General features: G+C 44.0%; 1 protein-coding gene across 6 annotated transcripts in view; it reads left to right on the top strand.

Moving 5' to 3' along the window:
- Window positions 1–9,521, top strand: part of FGD3 (FYVE, RhoGEF and PH domain containing 3) — a 113,462-nt gene extending 103,941 nt beyond the window's left edge. For 4 of the 6 annotated variants that reach the window (XM_071550931.1, XM_071550935.1, XM_071550934.1 and 1 more), the window contains exons 18-19: window positions 1,635–1,775; window positions 7,539–9,521. In XM_071550931.1, the coding sequence (XP_071407032.1) occupies window positions 1,635–1,775; window positions 7,539–7,763 (366 nt within the window). In that variant the 3' untranslated portion in view covers window positions 7,764–9,521. Of the gene's footprint in view, window positions 1–1,634; window positions 1,776–5,888; window positions 5,987–7,538 lie in introns of all 6 variants that reach the window. The other 2 variants (XR_011697357.1, XM_071550932.1) reach the window with 2 other exon arrangements.
- Window positions 9,522–18,088: the final 8,567 nt, after the last annotated feature.

The following is an 18,088-nucleotide window of genomic DNA, read 5'->3' as shown; positions in this document are numbered from 1 at the left end:
CCCAAACACATCCAAGATCTCAGCAACAGAGTGGGGTAAAGCTGCAGGTCATAGAAGCATAGAATCAATTGGGTTGGAAAAGCCCTCCGAGATCATCAAGTCCAACCCTTGGTCCAACTCCAGTCCCTTTACCAGATCATGGCACTCAGTGCCACGGCCAATCTGCATTTAAAAATCTCCAGGGATGGTGAATCCACCCCTTCTCTGGGCAGCCCATTCCAATGCTTGATTACTCTCTATGGAAAGAATTTTTTCCTGCTCTCCAACTTCAATTTCCCCTGGCAGAGCTTGAGCCCGTGCCCCCTTGTCCTATTGCTGAGTGCCTGGGAGAAGAGACCAACCCCCACCTGGCCGGAACTTCCCTTCAGGCAGTTCTAGACAGTGCTGAGGTCACCTCTGAGCCTCCTCTTCTCCAGGCTAAACACCCTCAGCTCCCTCAGCCTCTCCCCACAGCACTTGTGCTCCAGTCCCTTCTCCAGCCTTGTTGCTCTTCTCTGGACCTGCTCCAGCACCTCAATATCTTTGATGCACAGTGCCCTACCCTGGGCTGCCAGGCCTGCAGGCCACAGGGCAGATTTTGGACCCAGAACTTTTTGATCCCATCAAACCCTTCAGATATGGTGTCCCTGCCGATGGCTGGGGATTGGAATGAGATGGTCTTTGTGGTCCCTTCCAACCCAACCCATGCTGTGGTTCTGTGATGCTCACTGCAGCTGTGCCCACAGGTGGTGAGCCATCTGTGGACATCAAGACACTCTCTGGTACCTCCTGACAAACTTCAGCTCTGTTTCAGCAGAGCTGTTTGTGAGAACCTGCCCCTGCCCAGGGGAGAGAGAGTACAGTTAATCTGCAAAGCTGAAAGGCAAACCACTGAAATGTGACCTGTGCCTTTACTTCAGAAAGCAGATTAGAGGAGAAAGCTGTAAAAACCCAGGGAAAAGTGTTGTTTTCCCTCCTATGCTCAGGCTTCTGTTTTATTGTTAAAGCTTCAAAGGATCAGGTAAAATGCAGGAAAGCTGGTATAGAAAGGGAAGATCAGAGTCAGGCTTTTTCTTTCCCTCCTATTTACATGAAATTTTTTAACAAGCTCAGTAGCAGCTGAGGGGACTGCCCCTTTGCAAACGTTCCTAGCAGCTGTCAGAAGTCTCCAGGAGACTTCTGTGCAAACCCTAATGTGACCAGGAATTTTGTTTTTCTTTGCTTTCTATCAACAAAACCATTTCTTCCAGTCTTTTTTTTGCCCTCTGATTTGGCTCCCATCTCTCTGCATCCGTGCACAAGAGGATCTGTGCCCCACACCGTTTGCATTAATTTGAAATAATATCCCAGCCTACTTTGCTAAGCAAGAATTGAGCTGCATCATCTTAATTACCATTCTCATTTCACTCAGTGGAAGGGGAATTGAACTTCATATCTGCTGAGGATGGTGGTTCAGCCTCTGTCTCTGTTTCATGGATTTGTGCTATTTCTTGGTGGTTTATAATAATGATTTGTATTCACTTATGGGCTGTCCAGCATTTGCCCTTCAGTATTATTTGACTTGGCACAACTTGAATGTTTTATACTCAATTTTAAGTATTTTGCCCACTTAAACAGCAATGGAAACAGCTCCTTTTTTTTTTTCTTTCCTCCAGAAGCAAAGCATCCTTGCAGCTGAAAACAGCCTCTTCAGCAGCTACCTCCAGTTCCTTGAAAAAGGGAAGACTTGGTACAAAATGTGGGTGACCATCCCCAAGACTGAACCTCTTGTCCTGTATCTGCAAGGGAGCAGCCAGGTAAGATGACATTTTGAGGGTTAACACACAGAGGGAAAAACAGTGTGAGTTTAAATATGCCAAACTGAGAAATGGGTCAAAGGATTTGGCTTGGTTTCAACAACAAAACTGAACTTAGTGTTCTGTATACAGCACAAAGCCTCAGAGATTTCAGATTACCTTGTTACCTGTACTTACTGCTGATACAGTTGGGAGCAAATGTTTAAGCTCATCACTTTTCAGTTTTTTAAGGAAAAAAAGGGGGGGAAAAGGGATAATTAGGTTATAATTTGGCTTTTTTAGAGGCTTCAGACAGGTATAGTTGAGGTTTTATCATTCTGTCGTTAGGGAAAGCACTTTCTTAAATGTATAAAGATATGAAGGAGGCTGAATATTGCAATTGCTGCCTCAAGCCTTTCTGTTTTTTTTTAAACCTGGTTCTGGGTTGAAAGGATGGAGGAATTTGTGAAAATGTTGATGTTCTTCATCCTGAAAAATAGAAAAGCTCCTTGTCATAGATGGCATCATGGGATTGTATCTGTACTTTGAATGATTACATTGATAAGAATTTTTTGTTTCTAAATGTGCAGTTGAAGTTAATTGGCATTTGTTTGTGATGGAAGTCAAGTGATAGGAACATCTATATCCAAGATAGAATATCCAAACCAGAAATATCAGTCATGCTTTCTTAGCATGGAAGATAAAGAGTTACAGTGCTGAAATGAGATTTCCCATATCCAGTTCTGTATCTGGCATTTGACACATTTATACACAGCTTTGTTTATCTCCTGGCTGGGGTGGAAGAAGGAATGGGTCTGAACTCAGCCTGCCATTGCTCTGCTGGAGCTGTAGTGATAGGAAGGTTTGCTTTTTATTAGCATCAGTTTGTGGCTAGGAAGTCTTGGAACTCAATTTTCCCCATAATTTTGTAAAGCCTTTCAGAGTAAAGCTCACCCTGTAGCTGGCGTTCAACAAGAACTACACATTGTCCTGAGAACTGTGTTCATTTTACTGCTTGTCAGCAAGAACTCCCCTGGCTTTAAACCAGTGTGTGATGGTTTAAACACAGCACTCAAAGGGGCTGAAAACTTGAATTAGGAGCTTCAGACACAGCCCCTTGGCTTCAGCTGTGATTCCAGCCCCACACTGGGTAAGCTTCAGCCTGGCTTCTCTCCTAGTCAACACTAGAAATTGCACATGGACAAAGCAAACAGCCTCACACAAGGCACTAAACAAGGCAACAAACCCAGTCTGTGGATCTCTTTGCAGTCAGGGTCTGGGGAAAGGAATAAAACTTTAAAAAGCCAAGCAGACAAAATGGCTTTGCTGTGCAACTTTTCAGCTGATGTGCAAGCTGTGCCTCAGCCAAAGGCAGGTGCCAGCCCTGTATCCACACAAACCAAGCCTGATTGTAGCACAGTTGGACCAGGAGAGCGAGAGTGGAGGGAGAGAGGTCTGAGTTCTTTGGCCTTCCCACCCAGGAGCAGTGTTCATCATTTAAGAGATGACTGGAGTGAGAAGCTGAGAAAAAGCAACACTTCTTACCCAGAAATTTAGAATTTCTTCTACTGCCCAACTGCTTGTTGCAGGACAGCCCAAATAATCCCCCATGGAGGCGGATCACCTGCATTCAGTGCACACAGAGTGGTGCTCAGTTCTGCAGCCCCACCTGACAGTCCTGCAAAGCTGGGCTGGAAGCTGGAGGAGCTTCTCTGCTTCTTCTCCATGTCCTGCCAAATTTGATCTTGAGCCTCTGTTTATATTATTAGTAAGATTTTATTTTTTAGGGGAAAAGGGTGCCTTTGGCATGAATTGTTGGGTTTATGACAGTTAAATTTAGTGGTTGGTGTCCTCTGCTGTTTCAGGTGTGAGATAAATCTCCCAGTAAAGAGGTAAGAAAGCAACAGGACAAGTTGATCTATTGTAACGTTCCAAACCCAGGAATTCCTGTCAGGGATCACCAGTTGCAGGCTGAGACTATAAACAACAAAAATTAATCCCTTTTTCGAGGACCTGCCATTCCCATTTGCATACTTCTATTTGCATCTGACTACAGGAAAAAATTAGGCAGCAAATCCTGTTCCTTGGTACTAAGCCAACATTCTTGTTAGTTCTGATTCTCACAAGATACACCAGACTTCTGAGGAAGATCTTCCCAGAGCTTTGTTACTGGTGTCTGAGTGTCTGAAATCAGTTGGGAACCACTCCTGTGCTTGGATGTTATTTTCCCAGGCAATAGTTGTTTTTTGTACAACCACCTCAGTGGATCTCACAGACCTCTTTAGACCTGCAAAGAAGCATTTCAGTGCCTAAATGAGGTCGTTTTTGGCAATAATATTGCCAACAATAGTATTAAAGGTCTTGAAATCCAGAGTAAAGCATGACCATAGGAGTTGGAAAGTTGGGGGATTATTGTTAAGAACAGAAAGAGTAGCTGCCTCTTGGGAAGAAAGAGCAAACCAAGCTGCAACTGAAGTTTTGGGCACAGTGAAAGCCCTGACAGCTTCTTCCTCTGCACCCCCAGCCCTCAGACCAAAGAAAGGATGCTAGTGCAGCTGGAAACACAACTCACAGACTTTAAAATAGCAAGAAAACTGTTCTTTTGCTTTAGATCCTTGTTCCAGGAGAATGAATTAATCCTCTGAGTGCTCGTAGTTTCAGCCTTGCATACGGCTTTGTGCATGAGGATGAATTCCCAGCTTGTTCAGGTTTGGGGATCTCATACCAACTTGATCTGTCCTCAGACAGAGGCAGAATTTGTGCAGCTGTCTGTCATCTTCATCTCAGTGGAATTAGAAGAGTTTGCTCGTGAGCACAGACCACTTCAAGTGTAAGGAGAAGTGGGTTTACAGAAGTTGGTCTGTCTTTCCAAGGGCTCCACCTGGAGCTTCTGCCTCTGTTGGCCTTGTAAAATGCACAGCTCCCTACACAGCTCTGGCATGAACTTAGCTGAGTGGTGAGTGCAGAGGGAAGGCATCCATAGCTAGAAAAGGAATAGATTTTGGAAAAATATCAAGGGTCAATTAGTATAATGAGAGCTAGTGTATGTATGGATATTTATGTATGTATCTTGGATCATCTTTGATCCAAGAGAAAGTTTTGGTTTATAAAGAAGAAAAATCTTCTGTTCCTTGTGTAAATGTGATTTACTTTTAGAAAATAAGGGAGTAGCTGAGTTTGAAGTTCACCTCAGGGTTTTAGGGAAGTATGTTTTTGTCTTGCCTGTTGATCCTGTTTAGGAGAAGCTTTACCTGGCTCTGCACAAAACTCCCGTCCTTTTTGTGGTCCTGCAGGGCTTTGCATCACAATGACCTGTGCAAGATTGGGGTTAGATCATGGGCAATGGGTGGAAAAACCAGGGATTTTCTAGGCCCACTCAGAAGCAGGAGGGGGAAATGGCAGTGGTGCCACTGGTGGGTCACTGTTGTGTCAGAGAGTTTTTACAGTGCAAGGAGCTGTGCAGTGCAAGAGGGATGTCTGTGCAGGTGCCTGAGGTAGAACTGCCTGTGTGGTGGAACAGATCTGTCCATGCCCAAATCTCAAACCCTGGGTGTTGTCATGGCTGTCATACTTGTGGTGACCTAGATAATAATGCATTTGTGTTATGCTGAAGGGGGTCAGGATGAGTGCACAGTACTTGTGATTGGGGACAGTATTACATACCCACTAGATTTTTATCTATCAGTCCCCATCTGAGGCAAATTATTTCAATCAGCCCTGGAGTGAAGCCCTTCTCAGCACTGGGTATTTTGGTTTGATGCAATACCAGTATTGTGCAGCCCTGCTATTTTGCATACAGAAATATTTGAATAAAACCCCAAATCAGTCTAACCAGCAAAATCTGGTAAGCTCTTAAAACTGGAATATGAATTTTATCTCTTTGTAAGGCTGTAAATCCTGCTTCCATGCTCAGTGTAGGGCTGGAATTCCTCATGGGTGCAGAAGAGCCCCTGGATTTGCTGGGTTCAGGTTGGAGGGAAGGGCTTAGTGGCAGAGTGACATCCAGAGATGCTGCTGGTGCCACTGTGAGGTCTGGACTGGGGGTGGGCTTTGCCTCGAGGCCAAGTGCTTCACCTTTACCTGTCAGCAGTGCAGCTCTTCAGAGATAATGTAAATCCCTTCCTTTTGAACCAGGCAGGTACAGACAAATTGCCAAGGGCAGCATATTAAGAAAAGGGAGGATGCAAGACCAAAGGCAGGCTGCTTAGTTTGCCTGTGCCTGCACATGTTGGGTAGGTGCAACACATACAACTCAACATCAATTTGCTCCTATGGTGCCCTGCTGCAAACAGCATCATTCCTCATTGTGGGCAGCCTCCGGTGCTCCATGTGACAAGCCTGAATGTCTGTTTTTCCAAACCAAGACCAGCAAAACAGGCATGGTTGAGCTTGCATGTGCTCTTGTGCATTTGTGTTCATCAGTGCCATGTTTGCTTGCTTGAGCAGTGCCGTTTGTGCAGGGCTGGAGCTGCTCTGACATGCCAGTTCTCCTTCTGCATGGGCAGGACCTCCCTGTTGATAGGGATGTGGTTGTGGTGTTGGGGTATAGAAACTGTGCTGCGTTTGGGACAAATACTTAAATTGGGAACTGGATTCTTTAGTGTTTGGCCTAAAGCTGCCTTGAATCTCACTGAACTGTGCTTGGCCTTCAAACAGTTGGGCTCTGGCATTGTTGCATGACAGTAACAAGTAGTAGATAAATAAATCAAGAAGCCTGTATTGTTTTAATAAACTGTGTAGGCACGTTTTTGGCTGTGTATTTCTTGCTCCTTTAGTATGTATTTGAATTGATGTGAGCAGTTTTGAAATTTGAATTACTTTAGTCAAGGTGTTAGAAAAGTAGGGAATTTTTTGGCCACTGTTCTCAGCACTGTGGTCCTCTTCCAGATTTACCAAGTGATCTGCATTTGGTGTGGGCTGACAGAAGAAAGACTGCTGCTTCTCTGTGGGTTGTTTGTTGGCTTTGGTAGAAGAAGCTGCTGGAGGTGATGGCTTTTTACAAGTGCTTGATGCCTGTGTGGTTCAGACTTCAGTTTGGGGATGTGTTTTTGGAAACACTTTGCTAGGAGCAGTCAAAGAGAGTTGCTTGGCCATGGCACACCCTGCCTTGCTAAAATATCTTCCCAAGAGCTTAGGAGTGAAGAGTTGGTTGATGCTCCAGATGTGGCTGTTGGAGAGCTGTATTGCTTTTTAGATCTGTGAGTCAGTCTGGCCTTTAAAGGATGCTCAAGAATCGGAGTATTGACTTCCTTGGCAATTCTGAAAGGCATCATAAATAACCCAGGACCTTCTGTGAAGATTCACTGTTAGACTTAAAATCCAAAACTCTCCTGTATTTCAAAGTCTTTTCCCTGTTGGTTGTCTGCTGTCTCTCAGGGTCCAGCTCTGCTTATTTGTTTCCTTTTAACCAATCCTCCAAAACGTCCCATGAAGTTCAGAAGGGACGACACCAAACTGTTGTCAGCTGGATCCCATTGCCTGTAGCTAATGCAAAGGAATCTTTGTGAAAGACACAGGCGTGTGTTCCTGTAAAATGAAATGTGTGCAATAAGAAGAATAAAGCCCCAGTAAGTCCTTGCTTGCTGTTGGTTTAAGCTGAGCAGCCGATATTGCCCTGTCCCTGCTTTCTACGCTGCAGTGCTGAACGAGGAGCCCAATGCACGTGTCCCTGGGACTGCATCCATGCGTGCTTCCTGCAGTGTGTGCTCCATGCACTGTGCCCTGCTCCCCCCCTCCCAAACAGTGCTGAATCCCGAGTTTTGACATCCCTTCTCTCTCCCTCAGGACGGACGGAGCCCACGTGCCATCCCTCTGCCCGGCTACGAAGTCACTTTGCCAGGTGCTGGTGAGAAGCTGGAAGTGAAGCACGTTTTTAAGCTCTGCCAGTCCCACCAAACTTTCTATTTCAGCGCAGAAGATGAGGATTTGCAGGTGAAATGGATGGAAATCCTCACCAAAGCTGCCAAAGGGGACACTGAGGACGCAGCTGAAGGGCTCAGCAACCCATAGAGCAAGTTCCCTTTAGTTTCTTTCCTACATGCTATAAGTGATCACTTGAATTTGGTATTCATGGCACTTTGGAATCTGTATGGCTTTATATTTTCATGTGTCTGCATAGGAAATTCGGTGGTTTCTTGCCCTTTATTGTACATTTTTCACGTACAGTAGTTACCTGCCATATATTATATTAAAGGAAAAAGTAGTTGTAGCTGTTGGTGGTGTCGATGCTGGTTTTAAAACAAAAGACAAGGAGCAAAGCATTAATTTTAACAAGGGTAATGGAAAACCATCAGTCTTTTGTTTTCCTAAATGTATATTTCCCAGTCCTTTTTATTGCTGTCGAGTGCAGGATGTGTATAGTCTGTGATTAGTTCTATAAATGCTGCCTTTTTAAGTTAAATGTTGTAAAGGCTTGTGCTGGCCACTGACATTCCATTCTCTGCCTCTCCCTCCTGGTGAAAGATCTTTGTGAAGTGTGAGCAACGTACTGAGTGTTTTCCCTTTGCTAAACCCATGTCTCTGCTATTTTGATATGACCTGTTCACAGGACAGACACTGTAGAAGGGACTTCTAAAAATGACTGCGAATGGTGCCAAGCAGAACATTCAGAAGCCTCATTGATTTTAAGCATTTATAATATTGATTGTTTTCGTTTGGAACCAATACCTTCCTTTCTTCTATTGGAACCCACTTTGATGTAAGTGAGCAAACATTTTATACTGCGAACTGGGTTATGATCAATAAACAACAACGTTTTTGGTACACACCGTACAAAAAGGTGACTTTTTTGTTGTATTGGTTAATTTAAGTGGCCTAGGTTTTATTTATATAATTTGTAAATAATGTTTCATAAGTATTTTAAGAATTTTTAAAAGACCTCAGCTAATTAACAGGATTTAGTGCATAGCATAAGAGATATTTGTATGAATTGAATTTGTAATTTAATTTTCCTGTTCACCTGTGTTTGTCTTATTTTCAAACTAAATGCTTATCTATTTAAATAAAAATTCCTGCAGTTAACTCCTGAGCCAGATTTCCAAGGCACAGCAAGGTTTAGGTCGACATTTAATATAGGTTTAAAAATTACAATAATAAAAAAAAGTCTAAAACAAACAACAAAAAAAAGGCATGTCTGTTCCTAGTGGTAGTAAGCATGTAGTATCAATCCAAATGAAATAAAATATGTCACAGTACTGTATTTTTAAATGGTTTGGTTTAACTTTTGTTTCTTCTTCAGCATTCTGCATTTTCTGGTATTGGTAGAGAGGAATTGCTGCTCCACTCAGGCAGAGTTTGTTAGGATTGTTGAAAATTAGTGATCTGCATATGAGTGAGTATTTCCCACCCTACAGAAAAGGGCTTGTCCTTGTTTGGGGTTTGGTTTATTTTTTACATTGGTGTAATAAATCAGGGATCTGAAGTCCATGATGATAAAAAAATTAGAATCTATGTATTTGATTATCTTCTGGGAAATTTTCATGCATCTTGCATTTTCCCTCTGCTCCCTTCCCAGCCCCTCCCATCAGTCAGCATGGAAAGGTTTCTTGAAGAGTCATTTTTAGCATGAAAAGGAATTCTTTTCAATGTGTGTGATTTCTTCTCCCAAACTTCTCTGAAAATATAACTGTGTAGAGTATTTGCTGTGAAAACATACTCATTTAGTAACATTTCTTGTTTGGAGGTGGGGGTTTGTTTGTTTCTTTGTTTGTTTGGGGGTTTTGGTTGGTTGGGTTTTGTTTATTTTGTTTTAAAGTTCTTCCTTTGTTACTCTGCTTGTTTGGTTCTTTTTCTTTGTTGCCAACAGAGAAATGGGAAGGGAGGATGATAAACCAAAACAAAACTGACACTTCTCAGTCCATTTTCCAATTTCTCTTTTTATTAACCAAGAAAAAAAACTTCCCCAATTTTTCTCCACTTTGTTATTTTTTTATAACCAAGTAGGTCAAAACACAAATCTTAAAAAATATTTTAAAAATAATGACAGAAAATATCTGTTCTGTATCTGCAGTGTTGACACACAGGGACATTTGTGTCAGGCTTGTCATGCAGCAGTTTTGTCCCTGGGGTGTCTTTGCACTTTCAGGGGACACCTCAAGGAACCTGCCTGGGGAAGATCTGCCAGATCACTAAGCCTCGAATCATCAGCAGCTTTTATACTTTAAAGCAGCAGCTTAAACCCTGTCTGCAAAACAAATAGAAGCCCATCTTTTAGGAATACAGGGAATAACCACCTCAGACTTCCATGAATCCTGGTAAATTCATGTGTCAAACAGCAGGAAGTGTTTCCTCTCAGGCACTGCCCTTCCCTAGTGTTGGTTACTGGCAGTCAGGGTGTAGTGCTCAGCCTCAGTCTTATGTTCTGTTGATGGAAATGGAATTTTTTATTAGATGACCCATTGAATGAAGAGTTCTAACTGAGAATCTCATGGTGTTGGTCAGTGAAAGAGAGAAATGGTAAGCAATTTTTAGTAATTGAGTAGCTCAGAGAAGGGTGAGGAAAATGTCAGGATTTTTTTTTTAATAGTTTAGAAAAGGAGGAGGAGATCTCCTGATTTGTGTAGAAGAATCCAGAATTTTGGCTGTTAATTGAGAAGAATTTATATCAAATGATACAGCTAAAAGTGTAATCACAGACTATTCTGAGTTGGAAGGGACCCACAAAGAGCATCAAGTCCAACTCTTAAGTCAATGGCCCACATAGGAGATTGAACCCATGACCTTGGCATTATTACAACCAAATTTTAACCAAGTGAGCTAAGAAAGAACTGTATTGCATTGTTATCAAACTCTGAAATTAATAAGTATCTTTATTCATTTATTTGCTTACTCAGAAAGAGAATCAACTCATCAGTTTAACAGACATTTGTCAATGCACAAAGTGAGCTCCAAGACTTGAAGAGTTGAATATTACCTGTCCTTCAGATGAAAGGCAGCAATACTTTTTTTGTGTTCTTTGGGATGAGGTTACAAATGGTTAGGGGGTTTCTTGTCTCTTCCAGCATGGCTGGGCAGCAGCTGGTCATCTTGGCAGAGCTTCCCAGGACCAGCTGTGGCCCAGCCATGCTGAGAGTGTGGATGGAAGCTGGTTGTGTAACCTCTCCAACAGCCACGTTACTTCCCTCTTGGCCTTTCACCAGCACCCTGGAACTCTTCTAGACAAATGACTGTGTGTCCCAAAACCAAGCACCTTCCCTTTTTACATACCTACCATTTCCCTGTTTCTGTTCTGCAGCCCGTTGGGGCAGGGTGAGGGTTTTCACTGCAGGATTACAGGCTGCTAGGAAAGGAAATCTTGGTAAGACAGACTTTGCAGAGAGCTGGCTGTTCTTGCAGGTGCTGTGTGGTCTGTGCTCACAGATTAGACTGAGAAAGAATTCTGTTTGGTGCCCCAGAAACAGAGTTTTGGGGAGCTGTAACTAGCTTTGTGGATGGTTTGCTCAATTTGCAGCAAAACAAACTTGGCCACCTTAGAATTGCTGCATTTGAGCATCAACAGCATGCAAGAATGTTGCTGAGACAGATCTTACCAAAGTGGTTCTAAATTCAGACAGCCAGTCCTCACCTGGAATAATTTCTGTTGACTTCACTGATGCATTTAAATGACCTTAGGAGGAGCCTGGTTTCAGAGCAGTGTGTGCACTGATCAATGGGAGTCACGTTCAGCTGGGTAAGGAAACATGGGAATCCCAGCAGTTCACACAGACTCTCTGCTCCTGTGTCTAGACATGCTTTGTGTTAGAAAGCCCTAATGCCCAAGTCCCCAAATTTGTCATGTGGACCTGTTATGCTTGCCAATGTTGAGTAACTTCCCTCTGTTTCAGGAAGATGCTCTGCAGACATGGGAGTTTCTTAGTTCCTTAGTCAGCTCAGAGAGGTTACATCTGGTCTGTGGTAGTGTCTTTAAGTCTGAGAAGGAGCAGTCAGTTATCCCAGTGCCTCAGAATGGACAAGAATCTCTCAGGACTTTTACCCTGTGTTATAAGAATTAGCCTTTTGCTCTCCAGGTCTTGTGCCATAGTGGTCTGTAACTTGCAAGAAGAGGTTAAGCTGGAAAATGCAATGTTGTCCCACTTCTAGTGCTGAAGAAGATACTTTCAGATTCCAAGCTGAAGATGGCAATGCTTGGTGTGAAACTGGTGACAGCTGACTTCTGAGTTGGGTGAGAATAACTCAACACCATGTCTTGGCCTTGTGAATGCATTATTGATTTCACTCTCCGTGTAGGGCAGCACATTCCTGCTTTGATAAAAGGCCCAGTATTGACTCTGATTATAGTGAAGCTGTAAAGGCATCTCTGGAGGTTTTAATTTTTCAACACTTCCAGTTTGCCTGTGGTGTTAAGTTATAGCAGTCCGGGTGCTTCAGGCAAATCTGGAAGCACTGGAACGTCTCCACAGGCAGCCATGGATAGGAATTTGTCTTAAGAACTCTGTGCCATGTTCAAAGGATGGACAGTCCACCTAACTTTTTCACAAGTGAAGTTGTACATTGGGTTTTTAGAAGTCTTTTTTTCATTACAATAAATGCTGTTGAAGCCACATCATGGAGAAAGGAAGTAACTCAGCACCAGAATTAAAGTAGGAAGACCTTTGTACTGGAAACAACGTGAAAGGGAAATACATGGAGTGTGTGTACAACTCCTGGAGAGAGGCAGGACTTCAGGGGTGGTTGTTCAACAGCTGGGGAGAGGGAGCAGTAACAGACTGGTTGTGGTAGTAAAACTGGGTATTACAGATGAGAGACAATCTGAAGCCTGTTCCTTAGGCTGTGCCAGAGACACCCATTGCAGAAATAATGCCTGGTCTTGTGCATGTTCAGTTCACCTGGGCAGAGCTAGACCTGTTTCCAGAGCTTGGGTGCCCAGAGGAGAGGGTATGGACCACGTGCTCACCAGTTCATGTGAAGAACTCCCTTTTGATAATCAAGCTCCAAGTCCCTCTGTTAACCAGTGCCAAGAAGCATCAAATTCTTGGGGCTGGGTGGCAAAAGGTCTCTTTGAAGTCATGTTCAGTGACAGGGGGAGATGAGATTGATTTAATCAGCCATTACAGCCATGTCTGCCTGAGTTTGTCAGTGGTGTGTGACACAGGGCTGTGCCCACATGTGCTGCTGTGCATCAGTAGAAAGGGACTTGCCACACTGCTTGTGTTCATAAAAGCAAAGCTTTAAGGGAAGTGGATGGCAAAAGGGAGCACACCTGGAATCATCTCACAGTCCTTGCACAAAGTGAGGCAGTGGAGAGCAGCTTCCTCCATTGTGTGGGCCTGAATCCCCTTGGAGCAGCTCATCCCGTGCACTGATTGCACCTCAACATACCTGCAGAGAAGGAGATGAAATTAAACATCTACAGATAAGCGACATTCTGAACTCAGAGATGCTCTCTAGGACCCTCAGACCTAGAGAGGTGTCCCAGCTCTAGGGGTCACCACCACACAGCCAAACTCCTGGGCAGGGAGAGCTTAAGGAAGGCTCCCTCAGGCTGATGTTTATGGGATAAAGTGGGTGGCTTGAGGTAAAATTGCAGATGATGGGAAGGAGATGCATGAGCCTCCTTGTACCCACAACTGTCTTTGTTCCTTGATAAAACTACCCACTGTTGATGTGTTAAATGCATGATCCGTTCTCCAGGCTCACATCCATTGGTGCCCATGGGGTCACTCTGCCCCTTTGTGGGTTTCCTGAAGGAGTTCATGGCCTTTTCCTCCTTCAGAGCCTGTACCAAACCATTGCTGGTTTGGTTAAGGGGGTCAACTGCATCCATCACACTGACCTTCAAAAACCTTTCTAAATATAAAAGCAAGACAAAAGAGAGACATGGCTCCTTGCTGAGCCAAGAGCTGGAGCCCTCTCAGAGGGGAAAGAGTTTCTGTGCAGGGGCTGGTAAAACTGGGGATCTACCCTAGGCAAAGCTTCATTCTTTCAACAATCAGCCAGTCACAGCAAGCTAAACAAATATAAAACATGTAAATTTGCTGATGAGACAAATCTGGAAACAAAGATGATGACAGGGGTCTTAAAACATGCCACATTCTTGCTACACTGCCAAGCAGGGAAGGAAAATGGCGTTCTAGCAATAGAACAGTGGAGAATATGCAAAAAACATCTTCAGGGTAAGCAGGAGTGCACAGAAACAGAAGAATGCTTCATCCTCTTTGGGCCACACACTTTCCATGGCTTTTATTTTCCCTCTGCTTTGACTTAGTTCTTTTTCCCATCACTGCAAACAGGTTACTCCTCAAATCTCCTCTCTTGTCCTTTCCTCTCTCCCTGAGTTGCACATGTCCATCTCCTGCTGCCAAGTGTGTGTTCACAGGTCTCTCCCACTGGGTGCTGCCACTCAGGCTGGTTCAAATGATGAAGTTCTGTGTGGTGCTGGTTCAGTGTCTTTCATTAGATACTTTAATAAGTCCCTGTTCATTAAACATGCTCTGTTGCTGCTAATGAGATCTCAAATTAACATCCTGGTAACAAATACCTGATGCTGCTCCCTGCCTCGTGGAAGTCCATAACTGTGTTGGAAAATGGGAATTTTTCCTGCTGGAAAAGCAGCTTTTGTCTCTTGTACCCTGGGTTACTTTATGCCTGATGCTGCCACTGAGTCTTCTGTTTTGTCCTCCTGTCCCAGCAGCACAAAGTAGGAAAGAGGCTTGTATGGCTGAGCTCTGCAGGATATTAGCATTTTATGGGCCACAGTCGGCTGAGCTTTCATGGATCACAGTGCAATGTCTCTAAGTTTTACTTCCCAGCAGGGAACTGTTACGAGTTCAGATAAAACCTGTGCCCATCCTTATCCACCTGAGCACTGCTCTGTGTGGACAGTGGCTGAAATGAAGGCAGATTGGTTTGGGGGTTCTATTTTGGAGCTTTTTCCTTACTACCCTATGGAGATGGGAACCTTCTTCCACTGTGATGGCCAATAGCAGTGACTTCATCTGCTGGCCCCATCCCTGGAAGTGCCCAAGGCCAGATTGTACAGGGCTTGGAGCAGCCTGGTCTATGGAAGGTGTCCCTGCCCATGGCAGGGGGTGGCACTGGGTAATCTTTAAGGCCCCTCCCAACTCAAACCTTTCCATAATTCTATGAGTCTTTCTTCCTGAGGTCTAAGTCTCCAGAGATTCAAATTCAATGCTGCTTCCCTTCCCACCTCCTTCATGTCTACACCCATGCAGCAATTGCTTGCAAATTAATGAGATCTGGTTAATGAGCTGGCCCAGGAAGGCTGAGCTGCTCTCAGTGCCTGGCTGAGGGAAGATTTAACAGTGTACTTGAATGCCTGTGGCCAAATGTAAGATGTGCTCATGGAGCTTCTAACTGGTGCTAACTGGTATTCCTCATCTCAGCACTGTGGCACTTACTCACAAAATTGCAATAACTCTGAAAAATTTCTGCTGGGTGCCTGTAAGTCCTTTATTATTCAGCAGTGTCACGCTTGAAAATGAGTAGTTGCTGGGTATTTGCATTTGTGTCTTGACAGGGGATTTATTTTTTCAAATTTATGGATTTATCCCACTTCAATCTAGCGAGAACCAACAGCATGTTGTTTGGGTATTAATCACAACCATCCCACCAGGACAGGCTGTTTAAGCTCAGCCTCTTTTATTTTTATATTTCTATCACTGACATCTATAAAAATCTTCCCTGGGCATGCCATTTGTGCATAGGAAAGCTGAAATAACTGGCTGCAGTTCAGCTGGGTACTAAAGGTTGGTGGGGGCTGAAGGGATGGTGGATGCAAAGAAAAGAAGCAGCCCTGGGTGAGGGTGTGCACCTTCCTTCTGTGTCTGCCTCCAAACTCCTGTGCCCCATCAGTGACACTGCCCAGCACTGTTCATACTCACTTACTCACCTGGTAGGGGAGTATTTTTTTCTTTTTTCCCCGCTGCCAAATATATGAATTTTGAAATGGGATAGATATGGAAATTAACCGAATGAAAAAATTAAAACTAAATAAAAAGCAAATATCATGAGTGCTGCTGACAGAGATCAGGCCGGATGGGGATGCTAAGCTGCCACTCCTACCCTATCCCACTGCCCCCCACCCTGCTCACCAGTTGCTTATGGGGTGATGGTTCCAGTGCTCACCTTCACCATCCTGCCCCAGGGAAAGGAGAATCATCCCAAAAGTGAGTAACATGAAATAATGTTAAGATTTCCAGCCTGTTACTTGTTTATGAGCCATAAAGTTGCTTCAGGTGCTGGTATCATCTTCTTTTGCACCAGAATGTTGCTGCCTCAGAGCTCAGCAATAATGATATCTCAGTACAGGAATTGCCAATAATCTAAAAGGTAATTTCTAGTAACTGCCAACAATCAGGTTTAATTACCACCATTAGCACTTTGAGTTCTGCACAAGCTGCAGATAAATGGAAAAGATAAAGAAAGCGGGAAAAGGAGCTGGCAGTGAAAGGAAAACGTTGATAATTAAAAAGTGTGGAGCTTTGTTTTGGACTCAAAGGATCTTTCTGTAAACACTGTACCTAATGAAACACAAAGTTAGAATGCACTTTAGGTTTAATTTATTTTTGGTGGACTAGAAGAAATAAATAGCATCTTCTCAGGAACAGTGGTTCAGCCTCACCAGTTCTGAAACAGTTTTGCATTTACACAAAACCAGCCCAATCCTGTGCGCTGCATGACCTTGAATTTGGCACTTCAGTGTCTCAGTCCAAGTCCTGCTTTGTGCTCAGGTTTTTTGGTTTGTTTGATTAGTTCACAGCCACAGTAGAGTTCTCACAGGATCTGTAAAGGCTGCTTGAAGCACAATCAGTCTGTGTCCTTCTGGAGAGCGCTGCAAATGGGATGTTTAATGGCATTTTTAATAGATCCAATTGCCTGTTATTCAGAAGTGCATCAATACGATGCCACTTTGGTGAATGCAGAACGCGGGAGTCGTGCAAGCTGCTCTTGCTGATAACAGACCAGACTAGCGGAGGAAACAGTTATTTTGAGCCCGGTGGTTCTGCTTAAATTAATGGCTTTGTTTGCAGAAATGCAGGAAATGGAGGTATTTCCCTTACTTGTAATTTCACAGTTTGAAACCATATCCTGGCTGCCTCAAAATCCAGTGATAAAATTCCTATTGACCTCTCTTCAGACCTATTTTTCCCTTGTCAAACAGACCTTTCTCGTTGCATGTTTCAAATTCCCCAGCCCAGCAAAGTGGATGTTTAACTGTATGGATCAATATTGTCAGTCAATGGATTTACCAGCCTATGGTCAGGGCCATGTGGAGGAGTGAAGTGTGGTTTAAATAAATCCAGAAAACTTCTGATAGCTCTTGCTCTTCTTAATTTCCAAAGTTCTGATGAGGTGAGCCTGGAACACTTTTTTTTTCTTATTTTTTTTCTTATAAAAAGATAAAAAAGCACCTCACTCTCCTCATTGAAATGTTCTAGTGGGTTCCCCCCCCCCCGAGGAAAATAAAAGCAGGCAATAAAATCTTGTGGATGTTTTCCAAGGCAGTCTTTCAGAGCCTGAAGAGCAGAGTAAAGCTCAGCTGGTTGCCTGCACTTCTGGAAAATTCACAGGTGCAGAAGGAGCAGCCCAGATAATCCTGCAAATTCTGTAGTGCCTGAATAACCCACAAGGAGTGCGAATTACAGTCTGAGGTGGGAGCTGAGCTCTTGGACAATCTGCCTTTCAAGTCACTTTCACACCTAAAACAAGAGTCCTGGGCTGACCATTGCACATCCCACAGATTTACACCACCCTCAGGGATGAGTTTATCACCAGTTCAAGCCAAAATACAGAAGCAAAAATGCAGAGATATTCCCTCTGCAGTGCCAGCTCTCAGCCCTGCCACGGGACACCCTGACACCCCTTCCCTCTCATCCCCACTGCAAGTTGTGCTGGTTTAAAGGGAAACCGTCCGGAGAAATGAACCCAACACACAAGAGATTATAAATCAGAGCTACAATTTAATAACAAGATTACAATAAATGCAATGGCACAAAGAGAAATTGGGTTTAACCCACAAAACCCAGCAGTGTAACCCAGCCCCCTGGGGCACAAACACAGTGGGGTTTGGTGGCCCCTGTTCTGAGCCCCACTTGGTTCCCCCGAGTCCAAAGGAAAAGAAAGGGAAAAACCTGTTGGTGCAGATGATGGCACAGTCTGGTGGAGAGTGGTGGGCTCCTCCTGTCCAGGTTCTGCTCCTCCTCTGGATCCAACAAGTGGTCCCAGAGGTCTCCAAACCCCCAGATTCTCTCCCCTCAGGTGCAGGTGGAAGCCCCCAGTGACTCCCCCAGGGCAGGGAGTTCCACACTGGGGGATCTGACTCTGGGATAAAGTCAGGGGGGATTTTGGAATCGTTGCTGGCCCATGAGCAGAGCTGA

This window comes from Pithys albifrons, chromosome 3, assembly GCF_047495875.1.
Source record: "Pithys albifrons albifrons isolate INPA30051 chromosome 3, PitAlb_v1, whole genome shotgun sequence".
Classification (NCBI taxonomy): Eukaryota; Metazoa; Chordata; class Aves; order Passeriformes; family Thamnophilidae; genus Pithys; species Pithys albifrons.
This window is presented reverse-complemented; position numbering and strand designations above follow the sequence as displayed.